A 15,457-nucleotide genomic window follows, 5' to 3' on the forward strand; every position below is an offset into this window, starting at 1 on the left:
ATAAAATATCTTTGGTTTTTAAAAAATATTTTTATTGTAAAAGTAGGCAACATAAAACTAGTGGGGTATTTGACATTGTACTTGAGAAACTAACACATCAATCCTTGTTTTTGGAAGTAGTTGTGACTTTCAGTGGGGTATCAAGGTGCTCGTCAGATATTCTGGTTCTCGTTTTACTCTGCATGTGCTTCATTCTTGAAAATAGTTGCTCACAAATGTGGATGCTGCTAAAAAGTGATGACATGAATAAGGCGTGATTGTGAAGTGAGGGATCTTTGGGTCTGGGAAGACAGGACCTGTGAAAGTCCAGTAGAGACATGATCAAGTTTTCTTTACGCTGAATGTCAGATTGCAGCTCTGTGCGTCCATTTGAAAGTTGGCAGGTGATGTATTTGTGTCAATGGAAATGGAGCCACAAATGTATCAAAATATTGTTTTCCCAGAAATCTTAAAGTCTGTTCTCAAATTCTTGTATCAAATTGAAAAGTACATTTTTCCCTGTTCACGGGACTATGTTCAGCCAGCGTGTGGAAATGCGTAAAATTGTTTGCTTTGAGTTTACCATAATTTCAGTTTCATTTGGAATGCTGTTATGATTTGAAGCAATGTATTGATAAATTGGTTTTTACCTCGAAAGTACATGTTTCATTTATTTAAATGAGCAGTTAAATCTACTGAAAATGCTAAATCTCTAACCCAGTTTTCATTGTCAAGTTCTGCCATAAATTAGGCTTTTGATACCATAAAAGACTTAATTATATGTTGCAAATCATAAAACCTTTTCAACATCTGGCCTCCGCCTTGGCTTAGCCATCTTATTTCTGAAAAGTAAATGATGTCACCATGTTCCCCACCAATAATTTTAAGGAATTTCTGGAATTGGCCCTTATGGAACTCAGTCTTGATGATGCTGTGCACTGTGCTTTCCGTTTCCTTGATAAGCCATGCAATGAGACTGTTCAAACATGAGTTTTGAGCGGCAATTTCATTATTTTCTATTAATTTTACAAGTCCTCTCACCATCATTGGGGCACCACCAGTCACTATACTGAATTATATGCTGACATATCTGGTATAGTTACTGATGGACAAAGAAAATCACTTATTTTTTGTACTGCTTTGTCTAAGTCTCTTGATTCAGTTGTATCTTTTTTTTTTTTTTGTAGAGACAGAGTCTCACTGTACCTCCCTCGGTAGAGTGCCGTGGCGTCACACGGCTCACAGCAACCTCTAACTCTTGGGCTTACGCGATTCTCTTGCCTCAGCCTCCCGAGCAGCTGGGACTACAGGCGCCCGCCACAACGCCCAGCTATTTTTTTTTTGTTGCAGTTTGGCCGGGGCTGGGCCTGAACCCGCCACCCTCGGCATATGGGGCCGGCGCCCTACTCACTGAGCCACAAACGGCACTAGAGAAGCCATTTATTTCTTCAGTGACACATTTGTCATCAAAGCTCTAATTAAAACAGTGAGTTGAACCATATTTGTATCATCAGTGCTGTTATCCATTGCCAAAGCGTGAAATTTTAACTTAGCAGCTTTACTCTCCAAATGTTTTTTGGTAGATCTTCTCGTTTCTTCTGTTTGCCTGGCTATAGTCTGGTGAGACAAACTGATGTTTGAAATATCCCCATTTTTTCAGGGCAGATTGTATCTGTAGGCTTTCCATATAGTGCTTAATAAACTCACCATCACTAAGTGGTTTTGATTATTTTGCTATTAAATATGCTACCATTTAATTAGTTTTATGATACAGTGGAATCCGTCTGAGTTGTAACATTTAAAGAAAAATTGTGTTGAGAAGATACTCTTTTTCAGTTCCACTATTTTGTCCTTATGAATGGTCTTTATGCATCAAATTTGGCAGGATGTTTTTGCATATCATGCCTTGTCAAATTCTAGGCTTTGAGAATTTGCCTAAACTCCCGACAGAGTTTGCCTATTTGCCTTGACAAAAAAGTATTCATCTGTCCACTTCTCATTGAACAATCTGCTTTCATCTGTCATTTTTCTTTGGGATTAAAATACTATGTTTACCTTTATTATGAAAATAGACAAGAAAATAGAAAGCAACGTTTGGGCCCTTCCACATCTGGGCTGCCGGTGCAGGGCGAGGCCAGGCCGATAATAAAGCTGGCAGATGATGCGTGAGATGCTGCCAAGGCGCGAAAGTGCCTTTATTGCACAAGAATGCTCTCCTGACTGCTAATAACACTGAGCGCCCGTGTGGCAGTGGTAAGGTTGTCATTGATAAATCGCTGCCTCGCCAAGTCACCAGGAGCACAGGTGATGTCAGATGCTGTCAATTCTGTCTGCACTTGGAAGATAACACAGTGGGAGGCACATGCCGTGTAAACTGAAGCTGCGTGTATACCAATAGAGCATATGAGTGTTTATTTTATGTGGCATTGTGACGCGATGTCATCTACAAAGGTTCATGCTTGAGAACTGCACAATTGAGTTCCACCAAGAAATCACCAAAAAATCTCATCACTTTTTTTGGAAACAGAGTCTCACGATGTCACCCTTAGTAGAGTGCCATAGTGTCACAGCTCACAGCAAACTCTTAGGCTTAAGCGATTCTCTTGCCTCAGCCTCCCAAGTAGCTGAGACAATAGGTGCTCGCTACAATGCCCAGGTATCTTTTTTGTTGTTTAGCAGGCCCAGGCCGGGTTTGAACCCACCAGCCCTGTTGTATGTGTCTGGCACCCTAACTGCTGAGCTACAGGTGCCAAACCAAAAAAAAAATCTCATCACGTTTTAAGTAGGTTTATGATTTTGTCTTGGGCACAGGCTGCAGGTGGACACCCCTGTCTCACAGCTAATTTTGTCCCTCCAGGATTGCCTTTTTTGTTGGTTTGACACAATGACATTTTTTTTTTTTTTTTTGTAGAGACAGAGTCTCACTGTACCGCCCTCGGGTAGAGTGCCGTGGCATCACACGGCTCACAGCAACCTCTTAACTCTTGGGCTTACGCGATTCTCTTGCCTCAGCCTCCGGAGCAGCTGGGACTACAGGCGCCCGCCACAACGCCCGGCTATTTTTTGGTTGCAGTTTGGCTGGGTTTGGGTTTGAACCCGCCACCCTCGGCATATGGGGCTGGCGCCCTACTCACTGAGCCACAGGCGCCGCCCTTTTTTTTTTTTTTTTTTTTTAGAGACAGTGTCTTAGTTTGTCACCCTCGGTAGAGTGCCATGGTGTCACAGTTCATAACAACTTCCAGGTCTTGGGCTTAGGCAATTCTCTTGCCTCAGCCTCCCAAGTAGCTGGGACCACAGGCACCCGCCACAACGCCCAGCTATTTTTTTGTTGTAGTTTGGCTGGGACTGGGTTCAAACCTGCCACCCTTGGTATATGGGGCGGGCGCCCTACTCACTGAGCCACAGGTACTGCCCCCAGTGACACATTTTTATCTCCTCATGCGTTGTCTGCTCTGTAGGTCTCTCTGTGGCTGCCCTGGGGATCACAAGAACAAGCACAATTCCATTCTTAGTTTAATAGAGGAAAAATTCTACTCACAGGGAATCTTAAAAGCAGCTAAACTTTTCATCACAAAAAATTGAGGGCTTTTCATGAGAGCCAAGACACACGGAAAGCAGCCCAGTTCTTGTCCTGCTTCTGTGCAGTGAGTGAGGACTAGGGCCTGGAAGCCTCCTCAGCACCCTCTGATCCCCAGGCCACTCTTCCGGCACGTGTCTTCTGAGTCTGCACAGCTCTGCATGGTGGGTCTCCCTGCAGCTTCCCTCCAGCGTGAGAGGAGTGTGTGTGTGTGAAAAGCAGCCTTCTTTTTTTTTGAGAGAAGAGAATCCCTAGCTGTCACCCCGGGTTGAGTGCTGTGGCATCATAGCTCACAGCAACCTCCAACTGGGGCTCAAGTGATTCTCTTGCCTCAGATTTTCTATTTTTAGTAGAGACAGGGTCTCACTTTTTGCTCAGACTGGTCTGGAACACCTGAGCTCAGGCAATCAACCTGCTTTGGCCTCCCAGAGGGCTGGGATTACAGGCGTGAGCCCCAACGGGCAGCAGCCCTTTTTTCTTTTTCTCTCTTTTTTTTGAGACAGAGCCTCAAGCTGTCGCCCTGGGTAGAGTGCCTGGCATCACAGCCCCCAGCAACCTCCAACTCCTGGGCTTAGGTGATTCTCTTGCCTCAGCTTCCCAAGTAGCTGGGACTACAGGCACCCGCCACAATGCCCGGCTATTTTTTGGTTGTAGCCATCATCGTTGTTTGGCGGGCCCGGGCTGGATTCGAACCCGCCTGCTCAGGTGTATGTGGCTGGCGCCTTAGCCTCTTGAGCCATAGGCGCCGAGCCAGGAGCCCTTATTTCTAACATTCTTCTTTTGGCCTCCGTGAGATTCTCTAGTACCTTGTGTGTGGACTGACACCCGTAGGATTTTAACGCCTCTTCAGCTCCCGAGGGTCAGGCTTTGGGCTGCTCCAGTCCGCGTCATAGAACCTCCCGCGGTGGCCCCGTGAGCCCTGCAGTGTCACGGGTCTTCCTGGCGGCCTTTCTCTGTCAAGGCCTGCGGTGTGCACAGGCGGGGACAGCGCAGAAAGACCGCACCACATCACAGTATTTTAAGTGTGTAAAAGATGGTTGGCAACCACGATGTTCTTGCTCTTAGCTGTGAGCAAGACTCCCGGGCTCCCGTAGACACTGGGTCTCGTGTCTCAAGGCCACAGAGCCACCGCGTACCCTTCACGTTAAGGCGCCTCCTGTCCAGGGTGAGCGCGCACTGCTGTGGAGGGAGTGGGGCCGGAGGAAGGCGTCTCAGATGCTTTACTTTCCTGAGATTTTTTTCCCAAAGTTTAGACCCACATCTCCACCGGCGCTGACACGCGGCTTCTAGCTGTGGTCACTCTGGACGAGACCCCACCCAAGATCCTTGCAGGCGGGGCTCGGGCCACAGGTAGGACCGGTGCTGCTGGGGCTGTGGTCGCCACCAGGCTAGGGGCAGGAGGTCCTGGTGGAGGCCACCGCGCGAGGGGCAGAGTGGAGCGGGCGGCAGGCCAGCCCGAAGCCTCTAGGGCGCACACCTCGCACTCCCATCCGCTGCGGGCATCGCGTGGGGCGGGAGCCTGCGCGGGCTGCAGGGCGTGTCCTGGGACGCTGAGGCCTGACGGCACTGGTGCACGAGGGGGTGAGGGCGGAGCCTGGGACGCTCGGGTGTGCAGGAGGGGCGGGGCCTGGGCGCACGGGTGCACAAGGGGGTGAGGGCGGAGCCTGGGACGCTCGGGTGCGCAGGAGGGGCGGGGCCTGGGCGCACATGTGCACGAGGGGTGAGGGCGGAGCCTGGGACGCTCGGGTGCGCAGGAGGGGCGGGGCCTGGGCGCACAGGTGCACGGGGGTGAGGGCGGAGCCTGGCACGCTCGGGTGCGCAGGAGGGGCGGGGCCTGGGCGCACAGGTGCACGGGGGTGAGGGCGGAGCCTGGGACGCTCGGGTGCGCAGGAGGGGCCTGGGACGCTCGGGGTACTCGACACGCTCAGGTGCGCGTGGGGTCCGGCTGCGTCCTCCTTGGTCGCCGCCTCCGCGAGCTCCGAGGCCTAAGCGCAAAGCCTGGCAGGTGGATTGCTTGAGCTCAGGTGTTCGAGACCAGTCTGAGGAAAAAGCGAGACCCCGTGTCTACGGGAGCCCGAGCAGCCCTGAGGCCTGGCCGGAGCCGCCCCCAGGTCAGGGCACGCCGGGTGGTCCGGGTCCAGATCCGGGTGGCCTGGCGCTTTCCTCTGGGTCTCAGAACTTCGCAGGTGACCATCGGGTTCTTCTGCGAGGTGAGCTTCAAAGTTACCTCATCACGTTCTGAATTCGTCCTTCTGCGAATTTTCTTGGAATGGCTTTTCACTCGTACATCAGTCAGGGAGAACCGACGCCTGTGACGCCGGCGGAGTCCTCCATCCTCCAGCTGGTAAGGTCGCGCGCGGGGCGTGTGTGGTTTGGTTTCTCACTTGCGGTCTGTGAATCGCGTGTTCTTACCCATTTGCAGTCTTTTTTGTCTTTCTTTGAGACAGAGTCTCACTCTGTCCCCGAAACTAGAGCTCCGTGTATCACAGTTCACAGCGATCTCAAACTCCTGGGTCCAGAGTAGCTGGGACTACAGGCACCGACCACCAGGCTCGGCTAATTTTTCTGATTTTAGTAGAGACAGAACACCTGAGCACCTCGCCCAGAAATCTTTGGAGAGTTAAATTCATTTTAAGTAAACACTGGTAAGGAGAGGCTGTAGCACTTTGCTTCTTGTTTTTTATGCTGCATTACTTTTATTTTCTGCCAGAAGGATTTTTTTTTTTTGAAATGTTTAAACACCTTTCTCATTTCTTTTTGTGTATATTGTGTAGCTGTTTTCTTTGTGGTTACCGTGGGGGTTACCTTTAATATCTTTGAGTCCCAACACCCTAATTTGCATTATACCAGCCTGGCTCCCATGATATAAACACAACATAAACATTCTGTGCCAGTGGGGTTCTCCCTGTCAGTTGTCCTGTCATAAAATTACATCTTTATACATTGTTTACCCCAAATTGTAAACTATGCTGGGCGCCAGCCACATGTTTCAGGGCTGGGGGGTTCAAACCGCGCCCAGGCTGCTGAACAACAACAAAAAACTGCCTGGCATGACTCGGGAGGCTGAGGCAAGAGAATCGCTTGAGCCCAAGAGTTTGAGGTTCTATGAGCAGTGACACCACGGCACTCTACCCAGGGCGACATAGTTAGACTCGGTCTCAATTTAAAAAAAAAGTAAATAATTTATTCAGATGCATCAGACTCTTAAATTATGTATTAAAAAATTTACAAACCAAAGTTGCATTAATACTAGCTTTCAGACTAATTGCTTTTTCTGAAATGGTCTCTTAAACCATGTGAATAACAAAATTACATTCTGCTGACTGGAGTGTGACAGTCACAGCCAAAGCTGCCTCTGTGCTCCCCACTCCACTGTCTTCCCTTTTAAAAACATTATGCTCACCCTTGTGAATGTAAAATAGCTCACTGTGGTTTTGATTTGCATTTTCCTAATGACAACAGCATTGAGCATTATTTCGTGGTGTCCTTGAAGAAATTTGTCTCAGTCCTTTGCCCATTTTTAAAACTGGCAAACAAAAAATTGTTTTCCCTTTTTGTTGTTGAATTCTGAGAGTTCCTTATGTATTCTGGTTATATATGTCCTGCAGGTGTCTATCTCACCTGTGGGCTGTTTTCACTTTCTTCTTTTTTTTTTTTTTGTAGAGACAGAGTCTCACTTTATGGCCCTCGGTAGAGTGCCGTGGCCTCACACAGCTCACAGCAACCTCCAACTCATGGGCCTAAGCGATTCTCTTGCCTCAGCCTCCCAAGCAGCTGGGACTACAGGCGCCAACGCCGGGCTATTTTTTGGTTTTGCAGTTTGGCAGGGGCTGGCGCCCTACCGACTGAGCCACAGGCGCCGCCCTGTTTTCACTTTCTTAAAAGTGTTCTCTGATGCCCAAAAGTCTAATCTTGATCCAATTTTTAGTTTTATAGTTTTAGCTTTTACATTTCTGTCGGTGATCCAATTTCATTTAATTTTTGTATGTGGTGTGAGGTAGGGGTCCAACTTTGTTGTTTTGTATGTGGCTATCCATTTTTCTGAGCACTGTTGCTGAAAAAAACTTCACCCCATTGAAACATACTGTGTCCTTGATATCAATTATGTGATTTACTGGTAGACTAAATTGCACACCATCCACCCAAGGTGTGTCCTTATGCCATTGCTATACTGTTTGTTGCTGTAACTTTGTGTTAAGTTGAAATTGGGACATGTGAGTTCTCCAGGTTTGTTGTTCTTTTTCAAGATTGTTCTGAGTGTTTGGAGTCCTTTATAATTCCGTATAAGTTTCTCTTCCTGCCAAAAACAAACAAAAAAAACAGCCACTGGGATTTTGGTAGGGATTGCATTGACTCTGTAGAATGTTTTGGGGAGTGTTGTCATTTTAACATATTATGCTTTCTGATACTTGAACACAAGGTGTCTGAGAGGTTATTCCGAGATGTGAAGAAAAGGGAGTCCAGATTCTGTGTGGGCAAGGTGGCCTTTCTTCACTCAGGTGAAGTCAGCACGTGGGTTAAGGTGGGGTTGGTGCACACGTTTCTGAGTCCCTGCACTCAACACTACCAGTGTCTTTTCATTTACTTACATCTTTTTTTTTTTTTTTCAGAAATGTTTTGTGGTTTGGGGTATACAAGTCGTCTTCTTCCTTGGTTAATTTTATTCCCAAGTATTTTAATTTCTTTTGTTTCTTTTTAAAGACAGAGTCTTACTGTGTCACCCTTGGTAGAGTGCTGTGGCATCAGCTCACAGCAACCTCAAGCTCTTGGGCTTAAGCGATTCTCTTGCCTCAGCCTGCCAAGTAGCTGGGAGGACAGGCTCCCGCCACAACGCCTGGCTATTTTTAGAGATGGGGTCTCACTCTGGCTCAGGCTGGTCTCGAACCAGTGAGCTCAGGCAATCCACCAGCCTCTGCCTCCCTGAGTGTTGGGATTACAGGCATGAGCCACTGTGCCTGGCCCTATTTTATTCTCTTTGTTTGTATTATAAAATTATTCCTACACGTCCATTTCAGATTGTTCATTGCTCGTGTGTAGAAATTAAACTAATTTTTAAATTTTTTTGGTAAAATTTTTTTACTTTTAAAATGTTTTTGAGACAAACTCTCACTGTTGCCCAGGCTACTCAGATTCCTGGCTTCAAGTGATCCTCCTGCCTCAGCCTCCTGAGTTGTTGGGACTATAGGCGCCCACAACACCAGCCAGCTAGTTTTTCTATTTATAGTAGAGATGGGGTCTTGCTTTAGCTCAGGCTCCTTTTTTTTTTTTTTTGTAAAGAGACTGCATCTTTGTCACCCAGTTGGGAGTGCAGTGGAGCAAGGTTTAACCCACTGCATTCTTGAACTCTTGGGCCGGAGTGATCCTCCTGCTCAGCCTCTCCAGTTTCTGGAGCTACAGGTGTGCACCACCAAACCCCAGGCAATTTTTTTTTTTTTTTTTTGCAGTTTTTGGCTGGGACTGGGTTTGAACCTGCCACCTCTGGCATATGGGGCCGGTGCCCTATTCCTTTGAGCCATAGGTGCTGCCCCAAACCCAGGTAATTCTGTTGTGGAGATGGGTCTGTGTTCCCCAGGCTGTTGGGGTGCACAGACCCTCCTCTTCTCTGACAGGCTTCCCAACTATCAACATGGCACACAAAGGTGTGCATTTGTTAAAACTGTTAAACTGACACATAATCACCGAAGTCCAGTAGGAGCTGTGTTCCATAGGCATGGAGAGGGCAGCCTGTGCAGCTCTACTGCCCTGATCCGCATGCTGCTCACCCCACACACCCCTCCATCCTGACCCTGATGACACTGCCCTTCTTACTGCATCTTGTTTTATTTTTCCCAAATCCCATAGTTGGAAACATACATTATGGAGTCTTCTCAGCTTGGCTTCTTTCTTTTAGTAGTGTATATTTAAGTTACTTTCACTTTTTTTTTTTTGCAGTTTTTGGCAGGGGCTGGGTCTGAACCCGCCACCTCTGGCATATGGTGCTGGCGCCCTACTCCTTTGAGCCACAAGCACCGCCCACTTTCACTTTTTTTATTTTTCTGCTTTAGACAGAGTCTCACTCTGTTGTCCAGGCTACAGTGCCCTAGCTGAGCTCACAGCAACCTCAAGCTCCCAGGTTCAAGTTGATCCTCCTGTCTCAACATCCGGAGTAGCTAATTTTTCTATTTTTAGTAGTCTGGCTCTTGCTTAGGCTGGTTTCCTGAGCTCAAGGGAACCTCCTACCTTGGCCTTCAGAGTGCTGGGATTACAGGTGTGAGCTTCCATGCCTAGCCTGTCAGGTTATTTTTAGTAAGGAAAAGCAGAGTTTAAAAGTGGTGTCACTGTGATCAAAGTTGTATAAATTTGTAACAAAAACCATAGCTAATTTAAGCCCATAAAAATATGCTGGGCCTTTCTGGCTTCTCCACACCACTACCACCAGATCTAAGGGCTAGCTAGCCATGCCCTGGCCAAGATTGAGCCCTGAAAGGAACAGTAAAGAATTCACCCAAGGTCTGTGTGTGGATGGGAGGGCGGTGGTGGGGAGACAGCTCACAGAGCTCAAGGACACTCCCAGGGTCGCTGGTCATCCAGGCACACAGGGACCCTCACCAGCACCCCAGCCTTCTGATGGGCAAATGGGCTCTGCTCTTTGAGGGTGGTCTTTTTTGCAGCTGCCAGTGCCCAGATGTGGGAATGCAGGAAGCGAGACGATCTCACCCTCAGCTAAGTCAAGAACAAACAGCTTTTTGTACCTTCACTCCCAACAACCCTAGCAGCACCTGGGCTTCACCTTCTGCCCTCCCCTCCCAGGAACTGGTGAGCCGTGTGGCAGCCTGGCCTCTGCAGGGATGTATTGGGTCTCAAATATCCGCACTCGCCCAAGTGCCTTCCTGTCAGAGTCCCTGGGAGACCTGACAGCAGGGCAGCACTTGGCTTCACTGTGGACCCACCAGGGCAGGCGGCAGGAGCTCTGTCCACTGAGCAAGAGCTGGCCAGAGTCAGAGGTCTCTCCAGGGCTGCTATGCTCAGATCCCCTGGAGGCTGGTTCTCTCTGGCCCTCGTGCTTGACCCCCAGATCGTGGCTCTGCCCTGGCCCTCATCTGCCTGGCACCTGGAGTCGGGGCTGAGATGACAGAGGTGGAATGGGCCTGAAGATGTGTAGCCTCACTGCCTCATTGGAGGAAGTGGTAGATTTAAGGGCAAGAAGAGGGAAAAATATGTTCCAAGTTTAGGCTGGGTGCAGTGGCTCATGCCTATATCCCAACACTCCGGGAGGCCGAGGTGAGCAGATCGCCTGAGCTCATGACTTCAAGACCAGCCTGCGCCAAAGCAAAACCCCACCTCTAAAAATAGCCAGGTATTGTGGCGGGTGCCTGCAGTCCCAGCTACTCCAGAAGCTGAGGCAAGAGAATTGCCTGAGCCCAAGAGTTTGAGGTTGCTGTGAACTGTTGACGTCAACTTAGGGTGGCAAAGTGAGACTCTGTCTCAAAAAAAAAAAAAAAAAAAAAAAAAAAAAATTGTTTTTCTCAGTTGCCCTGTGTAGAGTACTGTGACATCATCACAGCTCACAGCAACTTCAAATTCTTGAGCTCGAGAGATTCTCTTGCCTTAGCCTCCCAGGTAGCTGGGATGACAGACGCCCGCCACCACACCCAGACACTTTTTCTGTTTTTAGTAGAGATGGAGTCTCATTCTTGCTCAGGCTGGATGTTCCAAAATTTAAGACACTTGCGTTTTTAAGTGGGGTGATGCCTGTGGGAGGATGGCTACCCCAGGACTGGATGTACGTGAGCATTTTAATTAATTTATTTATTTCTTTACACATAACTGAAAGTGATGTTACAGTACATAAGTTATTTACAACTGTGCAGTAATGTGTTGCAAAATAAATTATCTAGAAGGCAGCAAAAGTACATTGTGAATGTATATAAAACTGTACAGCGTTTACGGATACACTTTTTATATGATTATTGGCTCTGTAGTGTTTCAAGTTATGTTCTCAGAAAGAGAAACAAAATGCCCAAGATTAAAGGAAAAAATATACAAACCACGAGGATTTGACTCCATTAAAAACACTATCGGAGCGTCCGGCTCTGCGTCCCTCTGTGGCCAGGCGGGGACATGGCTGGGCCCTCACTTGGCACCAGCACCCCCCACCCTGGTCCGAGGCCAGCGGCCACTCCGCAGCTGGGACAGCACTCTCCTGCCCTCTGACCTGGAGGTCACTGTGAGGTGGATGCCTTGATTTTATTTCCTTTAGTTGATCAGAATGGAACAAGAAATTTTAAAAATGCACTCTGTTCTGAGACTCCCGAAATGCCTTTGAAGTTGGCTAGAAGAAAGGACCCGAAAGTCACCGTTTCCAGAGCTGGAAGCCACCATGTCTGCGTGGGCTCCTCCCACCTGGTGGGCGAGACTGTGCTGTGGGGGCCTTCCCCCCTCCCCCCCCCCCCACCGCAGCAGCTGGTATCAAAGAGATTCTCCCCACCTCACTGACCCCTTGGCCAGTCTGGAAGGGACAGAGCTGCCGTGGCCAAGTGCTGGGTGGACATGATGCTCCTTCCTCCGCCACGGGGCTTAGCAGCAGCTCGTGGTGGACCTGCATCGCCCTCGCCTGTGTCCTGTGGCCCTCGCCGTGGGTGTCACGCTGGCAGCAGCACGAAGTCATCGTTGACGTCGACCATGGGCACATAGAAGGAGGGCACCTCGTTCACACACAGGGACTTGTGCCCGGCAGGGTCCAGCTCCTGCACCTTCAGCTGCCACTCCATTCTCTGCACAGCATTGAGGGCCGCGGCCTCGTGCTGCTGCCGCATCAGGAGGCAGGTCTGTGGACACATGGCAGGTGAGGGCAGCAGAGGACCCTGGACTCCACCCACCTGCCCATCTCCCATCTGCCAGCAGGGCTGAGCACTCACGAGGGCCGGGACCCACCCTGACTACCAGCACAGGGGCCTCGAGCTGAGCTCACCCACCACCTGCAAGGTCCAGGCCCTGCAGGATGGCTGTTGTGACACCTGGGGATGTTTTCCATCTGTTCACTTGGCAGTAATGCCGATCACATGGGGGATCTGTCCCCACCCTGCATTATGAGGCCCCCAACTGCTGACCAGAATCTCCTAACAACTTTGCTTCTACTGTTTTATCTGTGGCCAGTGACACTGTTCTATCTGCATTTATAGTAGAGACTATGGCACAAGGGAGCACTAAATAGGATGCAGAGACGGGGAATCTGGGCCCAGGGCATGAACTCTGCTGGGTAATGTTCATGTGACAGCAGCTGTGTAGGAAAACAGCCACTCACCTTCCAGAAGCAGCCATCTGCTATAAGCTGGGAATCTGTCTACTACTTTTCTCCACCATGTGCTCAGTTGCTGGACCCATGGTCCTCATAGCTCTGACACCTTCCCAGGCCAGGCCCAACCCCAGTTAGTGTCTGAGATGATACCACCCCACTCGAATTAGTGATGGACGTCTGGGTTTCCAGATTGAAAATACTCACTGGAACACTCTAGCATATATCAACCCCTCTCCCAACCCAGATACCACCCGTTAGGGGGTACATCTCATTTAACTCGTGAGTCTGAAGATTATACAGAACATCTTTTTTTTAGGATTTGGCCATTTTATCTCCTTTGTGAAATGCCTTTTTATAAAATAATCTTTTTTTGAGCCATGTTTTCTATTTTCATAATAAAGTAAACTTATGGGGTGTTTTTAATATACAAAGTATTTTTAATACAGTCAAAACTCGTTTTATAAAAAAAAGTATTCCCTGTATATTTATAAAGCTTCCAGTCAGTTGTTACTTATGGCTGTTTAAAGAAGAGGTGTAAAGATGGAGCATCACTCACAACTGCTCAGAGCCTGACGCAGGCCTGGCTTCCCTCCAGACAAAAGCATCTGCTTCCTGAGGGTGCCAGGAGCCCCCAAGATGGTCCTGCCCACACCACACGGCACCTGTCTACCACTCAGTTAAAATGAGACTCCAGTAAGGCTGTCCCCTGGAAGTCTCTCACTCTCACACACTGCGTGGGGGCAGAGGACTCCAGTCACTCCCCTTTCTCCAAGGGGGTGACAGTATATATGGGGGCACTGACTTCCTGACAGTAATTTATAAGTTCCTGCTCTTAATCACTTCTCAGTGGATCCTCAGTGTCCCTGGTGTGGGACTCTTCACTCCCTCACTGGTCCATCTCCTCCCCACCCTCTGGGCTGCTGGCCTGGTCAGCACTTCCCAGAGCAGTGGTGGGCACATGCTGTGACCTCTGAGGAGGGTCAAGGTTGGGTCCCACAGCTAGTGGCAGGAGTCACTTCTCCCCCACTGGATGGATGGGCAGGACCTGGGCTCCTCAAGAGTCTTACTACCATGGACCCTGCCATGACCCCTGGAGGGACGTGCGCACCCACCTTCATGCGGTCGTACTTGTCGTCCACGTCCTGAAGCCAGGAGATGAACTGGCGGGCATTGAACCGGTCCCGCACCGACTTGTTCTCATCACCCTGCAGGGTCAAACAGAAGTGTGAGGTCAGGAAGGCCCATCACAGCCTGCCCTCCCTGATAGTCAGCAGCCAAAACCCTGCAGGTGACCAGGCCTGTCTGCCCCAGGAGGGGACAGAGAAGGTGCCATGAACTCTTGTCTCCCCTCTACAGGCTCAAGGAGGGGCAGAGGGTTCAGCTGAAGCTGGTAATATTATCCATTTTAATTTTTCCCTTTTTAGAAATGGAAAGTAATTCTTCTTCCTTGAAAAGTACACGTGAGGCCTGAGGTGGAACAGCCTGAGCTGGCCTCCTAGTCCCTGCTGCTGCCCTGACTCATCCTCAGCACACACAGCTCCACCTTTGCCCTCAGATGTGGTTTGCAAACAGGGATCCCAGCCGCCCAGAAGCCCTCATAAGGACGACAAGCAGCGGCCTCCAGGAGGTTTGGCATGACAGTGCTGACATGGTTTCTGGATGTTCCTGGAGCGTTAGGTGGCCAAGGCGTCCCAAGAAGAGCCACGTCCATGGCTGCCTGTGGGATGAGGACCCAGCTCAACATCAAACGTGGGAGGGAAGGGCCATGACCTAAGACCTCAGAATTAACCCAGAAAATTAATTAAAAACTGGCAGGTTCTTCATTTTAAGTGTAAAAAGCAAAACTTATAAACACCCAATCCCTGAAGTCATTTGCTCTTCAACTAAACCTTTGGTTTCAGAGCTGTTCCTTTTTTTTTTGTTGGGCTGTTTTTGTTGTTGTTATTGCTCTTTGTAGAGTGTTATGTGTCATAGCTCACAGCAACCTCAAACTCCTGGGCTCAAGTGAGCCTCTTGTCTCAGCCTCCCAAGTAGCTGAGATTATAGGTGCCTGCCACAATGCCTGGCTAGTTTTAGAGGCTGGGTCTTGCTCTAGCTCAGGCTGGTCCCGAACCCGTGAGCTTAGGCAATCCACCCACCTTGGCCTTCCAGAGGGCTGGGATTACAGGCATGAGCCACCTTGCCCGGCCTGTTTCTTTTGTTTGAGACAAAGTTTTACTCTGTTGCCCAGGCTACAGTACTAGGGCATCACAGGTCACAAGAACCTCAAATTCCTGGCTTTACAGATCCTTCTGCCTCAGCCTCCCAAGTAGCACAGATGTGTGCCACATATCTGTCTTAGTCTTTTTGTAGTTTTAGTAGAAATGAGGTCTCAGTATTGCTCAGGCTGGTCTCAAACTCCTGAGCCCAGGGATCCATCTGCTTTGGCCTCCCAGAGTGCTGGGATCACAGGTAGGAGCCACTATGTCCGGCCCCCATAGCTTGTTTTATAGAAATGTATTGCATTAAAGAAAACGTGTCATTGGGCAACGCCTGTGGCTCAGTGAGTAGGGTGCTGGCCCTACGAAGATGGCGGGTTCAAACCTGGTCCTGGCAACACAAAAATAGCCAGGTGCCTGTAGCCC

General features: G+C 49.2%; 1 protein-coding gene across 4 annotated transcripts in view; it reads right to left on the minus strand.

Moving 5' to 3' along the window:
* Positions 1–11,326: 11,326 nt before the first annotated feature.
* Positions 11,327–15,457, minus strand: part of ANKRD11 (ankyrin repeat domain containing 11) — a 195,964-nt gene continuing 191,833 nt past the window's right edge. For all 4 annotated transcript variants that reach the window (XM_053555393.1, XM_053555375.1, XM_053555384.1 and 1 more), the window contains 2 exons: positions 13,946–14,038; positions 11,327–12,363 (listed from right to left, as the gene is read on the minus strand). In XM_053555393.1, the coding sequence (XP_053411368.1) occupies positions 12,178–12,363; positions 13,946–14,038 (279 nt within the window). In that variant the 3' untranslated portion in view covers positions 11,327–12,177. The remainder of the gene's footprint in view (positions 12,364–13,945; positions 14,039–15,457) is intronic.

The sequence above is a fragment of the Nycticebus coucang genome, chromosome 2 (assembly GCF_027406575.1).
Source record: "Nycticebus coucang isolate mNycCou1 chromosome 2, mNycCou1.pri, whole genome shotgun sequence".
Lineage (NCBI taxonomy): Eukaryota > Metazoa > Chordata > Mammalia > Primates > Lorisidae > Nycticebus > Nycticebus coucang.